The following is a 9,523-nucleotide window of genomic DNA, read 5'->3' on the forward strand; positions in this document are numbered from 1 at the left end:
CTAGCGTCAGGTGATTAATTATCATAATGGCAAGGAAAGTTGTGTGAGTGCGCCACATCAGATTTTTTGGTATTGTTACTTGTGTAACTTGAGTAACATACTTATGTAATCACACAAGTGATTCATCTATATATATAAAAGCGAAATGGCACTCACTGACTGACTGACTCACTCACTCGCAGAACTAAAATCTACCGGACCAAAAACGTTCAAATTTGGTAGGTATGTTCAGTTGACCCTTTAGAGGCGCACTAAGAAATCTTTTGGCAATATTTCAACTCTAAGGGTTTAAAGTTCGTCTTTTAGCATGTATATTCTTCTTATTATCTTAATTATATTGAAAAAAGGCCATACCATATGTTAATATAGAACTATAATCTAGAGAGAGTACCTCTTCGAAACAGTTGTTAACTGGTAACTAAATAATTTTGTCAGGTTGGCATTAAGTTGAGTTGACTTTGTTAGGTTGGCACCAAGTTGAAGATTGAAATGCACTTATTGCGGAAAAATTGATTGGGCACTGCTACTTCAATCGGAGCTATTCTGGGAATATTATATTACTAGCCGTCAGGCTCGCCATATCCGTTTAGCCAGACGTTTAGTCTGGACCCCCGACTGGATCGTCCTAACATATGATAAAAATGCTCAAATGAAAAATGCAGGCGAGCGAAGCGAGCCTGCTGATCTCATTTTTGGCCGAACCAGTCGGGGGTCAGGGGGCGGAGCCCCCTGGCTATACGGATATGGCGAGCAAAGCGAGCCTGACGGCTAGTGTCTAAATAAAAGTACTCCAAAGTTATGCCTAGGATAGGCGGTTCTACTGCGTTTTCTCACATTTTTCAAGAACTAATTCGGAAGTAGTCCAGTCAAGGAAATGTTATAGAGGGTAAATTTGGAAGATTAGGTTCAAAGGTACCATTTTTTGTTTTTTCGCATATACTCTAAAACTATGTATTTTACGAACATTACTGTTTTATACAGAATTGAAGCTTACACAATTTCCTACAATATCATTTTTTCTATATTTTTTGTGGTATCCGCTCTTCAAGGTCTAACATTTTTGGAAAAACAGTTTTCCTCCCACCTGTTGTTATTTTTGCTCTTACAATTTTTTCAAAATTGATGGAAAAAATGCATGCTGATTATGAGCTTATAGAGCAATGGATTCTCTTCAATTTGATGTATGATTTCACATTGTTACGCATTTCCCTAGGACTGCAGCAGCTTTAGTATTAAGTGTGAAATCTCCAGTCTAGCAACAATAAACCAATTTATTGACGAAGGAATTTTTCGTAAACAATTTTTGGCTTTGCAGCTTAGCTGGGAATAGTAAGGAGGACAACATATCAAAAAGTACCCAACCCTACCCCAAAGGGATGAGGTTGGTTTAAAAGTTGCATTTTCCAGCTTTATTTTAATTCCACGCTTATATCGTGGAAACAATGAATTAAACCGAAATGATTAACAATTCAAAAAGTGATCCTTTGTTTCTATTTGAAAATGGAATAGTTAATGATAAACCATTGCAAATTTATGAAATTATGTTTAATCAGCTCAAATTCCTTTTATAGCTATTCTTGAAACTACTGAACTTAGTAAATCTGAAGCATTCAATTCATTTTCCGAAATTTTATAATATTTGGATATTGCATTTTCATCATTATAGTCTCTCAGTTTGATGGATGATGGAAAGGCATAGGAACATTCAATTAGCCGCCAAATGTCTTCGGCAGTCTGTTCATCACCAATTATGACAACCAGAAAATTATCATCATCAATTCTTATTCCGAAATCTTTGAATGAAGCACTAATGTTCCTCGTAATGCCCAAGTTGAAGATTATCTCACTGTTGATGTTTTTGGTCACAAGATTAGACATCTTCATATTGTAAACGGCTTTGTTTGCAGCAACGGCGATCTGAAAGGGGTCTAAAACTAGATGGGGTCTTATTAACGCACAGTTCAAATTACCACTTTTTAATCGTTCGGATATTTCCTTGGAGTTCTTCACATTCGATGCAAGTTTAACATGCATTTTAAAATCAAATTCTAAGTCGTAGGAAATCATTTCGTTTTCACGCTTAGTCTCAAACAAAGTCATACAGTTCACTTATTAATTGATCTAATGGAAAAGCAACATTAATAATCAAATGAAATGTATATAATATAGTAATTCACTGTTAGATCTAGTAGTGTAAGATAATAAAACCAATATAAATAAAGTCTGGCTAAAAGCTAAACACGTTTTATGTTTACTGTCATAAGATTCAATTTTCACTTTTTAGGTTATGTTTTGTCGTCTACTCTTTTTGCTCTTAGTCCAAAGACGTGGAGATTTATAGAGTAGACAGTTCAAATTGAGGACTGAAGCAACTGGGAAAATCTGACGTCATCAGGCAAGACTGGACAGTACTTGGTAATAGTGAGGTCCACGCTATAATGGCAGTGGAGAAAGATAAGAGAACAACGTTGCCGATCCTCTGTCTTGTCAATGCCTTCTATGGGCGCTAGCTGATACATGTTTATTGATTTAATATATTTAACTGTTCATTCTCGTTTAAAAAATCAATTAAGTTATATTTTATTAAGCAAGAAATTTTATTTTTCAATATTATTTCATACTAATTAAGATAAAATATTTTGTTTGATTAATTTTTAATTCTACATTGTAAAAGACAATCTGGACACAGAGCAAAACGAGAAAGAGATAGCGCTATACACTTTGTTGAATGATAGACAAGGAACCATTGCTAATCAAACACTGCCATTATAACTTGGACCTTACTATAGTATGTTTAAATAATATGAATAACGTAAAAATTGCGCAATACTACTATAAAATAGTTTAGAGACAAAATAAAATATAAAGAGCCTGTTTAGATTTTAAAATTCAATGATAAGCGATTACTTGCATTTTTTACTTTTTTGTCAAGATAAAAGTAAGTTTGAATTTGGAAATAAGAATAAAATAACAATAAGACCAGTTTGAATCTATTTTCCAGCTATTCCCAAATAGCTATTATCCAACAATTGTTAATATTATTTGATAGCTATTTGTTGGGAAAAAATATTTCTAGGACTTATGAGAGGTTTAGGCTACTTGTTAATTCTGTAATTGAAATAGTGTATTTTTCAGCAGTACCAGTCAATTTTTGTACAGTAGCAGTAAGTCGTACGGTACATCAGTATTTATATACTTTATACGATGTATATTATTTCACAGTAAATTGAAAAACCCACTTTTTGACACCGCTAAATAATAATTATGCATTTCACTTGTGATATGACCTTAACCAACCTCATTTTAGACATCTGCACCATCAGTAGCATAGTATACATTGTGTAATTCAAATTATCTTTTTACAATCAAGTCTTATTTTGAAATAAGCCTTTTAATATTCAAAAATGTTTCTTCATAGAAAACAACCCTTCCATTAAAATTTTCCATGTTCATTTGATAATACTGCTGTGTGGAATCCTACTAAGGGGTAATTTCTCTTGTGTGCTAAACCGCTGAAGATGTGCTGTGATGGCAGAAGAAATCTGTGAGGAGAATAGTTGATAGCTCATTCACTGAATCATTTAGGGGGTAGGAGTAATTTTTCAAAAATTGGGGTTGGTCTCTATACCCTATACTGTAAACCGGTACTTGAAGTACTGTACCATTCCTTTTTATTCCTCATTGCTTGTTACTAAAAGTGAAATAGACAAATTAACACAAACAAGTAATGTTTATGGTCATTTGATGAGGTCAGTTACAGGTCAATTATGCTAGATTGACAATAATACCTAATATATAAACTGCATTATTATATGAACATAGCCTAATATCATTCAACAAGTTACCTTCAAATGCTGGAAATTAATATTTCATAAATTACTACAGTCAAAGAGTTTTTGAAATCAAACTCACTTTATTCTCTTCAAGGCTGACATAAATGGAGATTGCGAGTCTTGTTCGTGAATAACTTGCTTCTTTATTACTCACATACAGTACCTACCTAGTACCTAAACAGTACCTTCTGTATTAAAGATGGATAAAAATGGTAAACCTGTTTTCAAAATTGAAGATAATTAATTTAATGCTTGTTATGTCTATTGTATTTACTGGAACTGGAGAATAAATAGCTTGAAGGAATTTTGATGAAATAAAGTGATTAAATAGAAAAGTTAGCATGAGCAGTCCATTCTTGATTTATTTGAAAATAATGTGCTGTAAAATAGTATATTTTCCCAATTTGATTACGTGTCTATTGTATCTTAAGTGATTGATGACACTGTTCTATTCTGTAGTAACATTGATAAAACTTTCTATTGAATTTTGCAATGTTAATAAATTTGTTGATACAATGCTACTCTAATGCTAAACAAAACTCCAAATTAATTGCTATCAACTACCCAAAGATCTCTGCTACTGAAAATATTTACAACGAGAGATACTGGAGAATAATAGCTTGAAGGAATTTTGATGAGAGCCACATACTCTATAAAATTTAACTTATACCATAGAGAAACAATAGCGTAAGTTATAGCGAAATGAGCTTTTGTTTCTCTATGCTTATACGCCAGCCCGAGAATCAAACCCAGTACCTCCTGCAATATTACAAATAGGGATGTCAATCCCGGGACTGATTTCCAATCCCGGTATTTAGGGATTATCCAATATCAATGGCGGGATCCCGGGATTGGCAAAAATCTTTTTCATGCATTTTTAACCAATTGTTCCTCCTCAATTACATGTTCAGTAACAGTGTGTGGAGATGAAAAAGGGCCCATTAAAGAGGGAGAGGCTATTATTGAAATGAAAAAAAAATACTTGGGAATAATATTAAAATATATTGAACATTCTATTTCTATAAATGTTTTCAAGATTAGGAGTAACTGTTTTTTTTTCATGTCCTACCTTAAATTTGCTGTGTCCTAGATGATAGTGAGAACTGAGAAAGCAAGATAACTCATCAGAGTCTTTTTCAAGTAGAACAAAAACATTTCTATCCTACATCAGGACGGGATAGAGCACGTCAAATTAAAGTGAATTAATTTCACTTGAATTAATAATAAAATAGAATACTTTTTGTAAGACCATAACGCCATACCGACCAAACAACGCGAAAGCTGGACCACTCCCTCACTTTCTTATCACAGGGAAACTCTTGATATGTTTACCTCCTCACTAACTTAAACAGAACTGCAGGGTCGAAAATTGTCTTCCAAATTTTTCCCTCTATACCCTTTTTTGAGCATTCATTGCCTGGACTAATTATACTATCTCTATCCAATTGAAGGAGGATTAGTCAAATAAATATAATTAGTTTAATCATAATTATCAAATATAAGAGTTCATGGTATGGTATTGCTAGTAAAACCAGATATGAACTAAATCTATTCTTTTTCTATGGTATAACGAATACAATTGCGTGGCCAAATTTTCGATAAACTTTAATACTATAAACGATAAACTACTATACTACGATAAACTACTAAGAGTTTTGCTACATTTTTGTGATAATTTTCTAGAATATCAGTTTTTCACGCCCACCTGGCCTGCGCCCCAATGCACCGCATTGGTTGCATTGGCGTTATTTACGCCACTGAAAATAGCAATTAATTTCGATTGTAGCTCTCATCAAAAATGTTATTCTCCTTTTCAAAGTTGGCTAGTTGATATCAACTGATTTTGAGCTCCATTCAACATCATTATAATATGTTCATTAGCATAAATTAGAAAACTTCAATGTTGTTTTCCATCACGAACTGCTTATTATTAAATCACTTTTTTAATAATAAAAAAACAACTAGCAGTCAGATTTGAATCCGAACCGTTCTTTTTATTAGTAAAAATAAAGTGATTAAATAGAAAAGTTAGCATGAGCAGTTTATTCATGACAGCCGTGACTTGACGTGTCCTGTGTCACTGTGTGCTATAGTGCACCTGTAGTGAGGTCCACGCTATAATGGCAGTATTTGATAAAAATTGGTGTTGTTATCCTCGTCTATCGTTCGACAAAGCAGATAGCGCCATCCTTCTCTACCTCTACAACGTTGCCATATCGTTTTTCAACAATTGAGAAATATTATTAATTGAAAAATATTTTATCTCAAACATGAAAATCATTGAAAATAGATGTCTTTACGAATAAAATATAATTGAATAATTTCAACATGAATGAACAATTAATATTTCATCAGCTATATTCTATAGAAGGCAGTGGCAAAACAGATAATCGGCAACGCTATTCTTCTATCTTTTTCCACTGCCATTTTTGAACGAGCGAAGTGAGGTCTAAGATTCAAGTCGACGGTTTGGCATTTCTCTTAATGTTTAAATGTTTATATGTTGCGCATTTACGGCGAAACGCGGTAATAGATTTTCATGAAATTTGACATGTATATGTGTTCCTTTTTAAATTGCGCGTCGACGTATATACAAGGTTTTGGAAATTTTGCATTTCAAGGATAATATAAAAGGAAAAAGGAGCCTCCTTCATACGCCAATATTAGAGTAAAAATCAGACTATGGAATTATTATTTATCATAAATCAGCTGTCTAGTGGACTATAATACTACCCGTTCAAAAACATCGAACATCTTGAAAATTATCTTTCCATCAACGTTAGTAGACAGTTGACTATAATACTACCCGTTCAAAAACATCGAACATCTTGAAAATGTATCTTTCCATCAACGTTGTAGACAGTTACAGCCAGACCTGATAACAGCGCTCACACTCACATTCCGGGACGACACGTCACGGTACGATAGGACAGAAAGCTCTATATTTATTCTGGATTTTTCTAGACATTTTAAATTGATAAATTATTTATTAATTTTTGAGAAAACATATCAACAGGTCAATGTAACTTACTGAGCGCGAGGTCTACTGATCACAGAACTACTAGTAATTTGGACCTCACTATAGAACTATACATAAATATTCTCAATTTCAAGAGGTTTGCTAAACTCAGTTACAAGTCAATTATGCCAGATTGACAAATACCTAATCTATAAACTGCATTATTATATGAACATAATATCATTAAAAAAGTTACCTTCAAATGCTGGAAATTAATATTTCATAAATTACTACAGTCAAAGAGTTTTCGAAATCAAACTCACATTATTCTCTTCAAGGCTGACATAAATGGAGATTGCGAGTCTTGTTCGTGAATAACTTGCTTCTTTATTACTCACATACAGTACCTAAGTACCTAAACAGTACCTTCTGTATTTAAGATGAATAAAAGTAGTAAACCTGTGTTCAAAATTGAAGATAATCCAATTTAATGCTTGAGATAACTTTTTATGTCTATTGTATTTACTGGAACTGGAGAATAAATAGCTTGAAGGAATTTTGATGAAATAAAGTGATTAAATAGAAAAGTTAGCCTGAGCAGTCCATTCTTGATTTATTTGAAAATAATGTGCTGTAAAATAGTATATTTTCCAATTTGATTGCGTGTCTATTGTAGCCTATATCTTATGTGATTGATGACACGGTTCTATTCTGTAGTAACATTGATAAAACTACTTTCAATTGAATTTTGCAATGGTGATAAATTTGTTGATACAAATGCTAAATGCTACTCTAAGTTCGTTTTTGTACTCCATTGACTCCGAGTACCAATGGAAGTTTCCAGCCATCATTCACACAATTGATCATGAAGACAGTGCTTCATTTGCTCCTGAATATTCTTGTCATGGTTACATTCTTAAATGTTGAATAGCGGAGAACTTCACTGCTTCTTATCCTTTTACTGAATTGATTTCTATACCTCTGTACTCTTTTATATTAGGCAGTGTATATTTAATTATTTATGGAATATAACTCAGTATGTTCATATATTATATTTAAGATAGACTGGCTCATTGCCGTCCTCTCTTTGTTAGAGAGAGAGGATAATTACAGTATTTGCACTATATATTTTTCATACGCTTTGCAGGACACATACGAATGTGGGTGATCTTGCCACCAGGCAGAGTTTTCATACCTACAATACAAGGGGGAGCCATAGATTAGACGTACCGTAGCAGAGGCTGAGCAAGCTGCGAACTGGCCTTGCCCACCTGTCTGTGAGACTATTCAACAAGCTGCCAATAGCGGCAAGAGACCTGTCGACCTGGCGATTTCAGGGCGCGCTGAAGGGGATTGCTGATGGAGAACCCATTGTATTTCATCAGTGAGCTCTTAATGTTGGATAACACACTGGCACTGGTGAGTTCGTATTTTTACTTTTCAAATTAAAATTCTTTTTTTTCTGCATAAATACAATATCAAGAAATGTCTGTATATCGCAGTCGTCATAAGTACAATTATATACACATAGGTAATGTGTAACATGTCTTTTGGATATAGTTAACATAATAAAAGGTCAGAGGAAGTCAGCCAGACAAAACTCATTCAACGAGTAAAACTCTCCTTCTACAACAAACTTTTCAAGGTTTTTTTTGAACAAAGCATTATTATTAATCGACTTCAAGCTATCTGTAATTTATTATACATTTTAATACAAGTGACATTTATATCCCCTTCAGACAAGGCAAGACGATGTTGGGGAAGTAGCAAATTGGTACCATGTCTTGAAGAATAATTGTGGCTAGCTCTTACAGTTGTAAAACGATCACCATTCCTTCTTATATATATATAACAGACGATAAACGAGAAGACCTTGCCTTTCCTTGCCTTATTGCCGTAGGTATTAAAAGTATTGCTTGAAAAATTAAGGTACCCCAATTTCTATATTTCTATACGTTTCAAGGTCTCGGTCTCCCGAGTCCAAAAAAGTGGTTTTTGGGTATTGGATGGTCTGTATATATATATATATATATATATATATATATATATATATATATATGTGTGTGTGTGTGTGTATATGTGCGTCTGTGTACACGATATCTCATCTCTCAGTTAACGGAATGACTTGAAATTTGGAACGAAAGGTCCTTACACTATAAGTATCCAACACGAACAATTTCAATCAAATGCAATTCAAGATGGCGGCTAAAATGGCGAAAATGTTGTCAAATCAGGAGTTTTCGCAATTTTCTCAAAAACGGCTTCAACGATTTTGATCAAACTTATACCTAAAATAGTCATTGATAAGCTCTATCAACTGTCACAAGTCCCATATCTGTAAAAATTTCAGGAGCTCCGCCCCATGTATGCAAAGTTTGATTTTAGATTCCCAATTATCAGGCTTCAGATACAATTTAAACAAAAAATTCAAGTGGAAAAGATTGAGCATGAAAATCACTACAATTAATGTTCAGTACTGTAACATTTTCACCTAAAATTGAAAATAAGCTCGAAATTCGAGTAAATGTGATTATTCAATTGCAAACTGTTGATTCCATTAAATCATTCACTATGAAGAGATAGCAGACCTCGTGTGTCTCCAGCGTTATTGTCCTGTCACCAGCTGGCTCAGATCTTTGAATAGTAGACTTGAGATGCGCGTGAACACTAACTTCAGGTGATCAATTTTCATAATGGCAAGGAAAGTTGTGTGAGTGCTCCACACCAGATT

The 9,523-nt window shown here is 33.6% G+C and overlaps 1 protein-coding gene across 1 annotated transcript; it reads right to left on the reverse strand.

Annotated features, from left to right (window-relative positions):
* Positions 1 to 1,523: 1,523 nt before the first annotated feature.
* On the reverse strand, positions 1,524 to 2,234 carry LOC111048128 (EKC/KEOPS complex subunit TPRKB). The gene has a single exon (XM_022333995.2). The coding sequence runs from the start codon at positions 2,098 to 2,100 to the stop codon at positions 1,555 to 1,557; it is 546 nt and encodes a 181-aa protein (XP_022189687.2). The 5' UTR covers positions 2,101 to 2,234; the 3' UTR covers positions 1,524 to 1,554.
* Positions 2,235 to 9,523: the final 7,289 nt, after the last annotated feature.

The sequence above is a fragment of the Nilaparvata lugens genome, chromosome 3 (assembly GCF_014356525.2).
Source record: "Nilaparvata lugens isolate BPH chromosome 3, ASM1435652v1, whole genome shotgun sequence".
Lineage (NCBI taxonomy): Eukaryota > Metazoa > Arthropoda > Insecta > Hemiptera > Delphacidae > Nilaparvata > Nilaparvata lugens.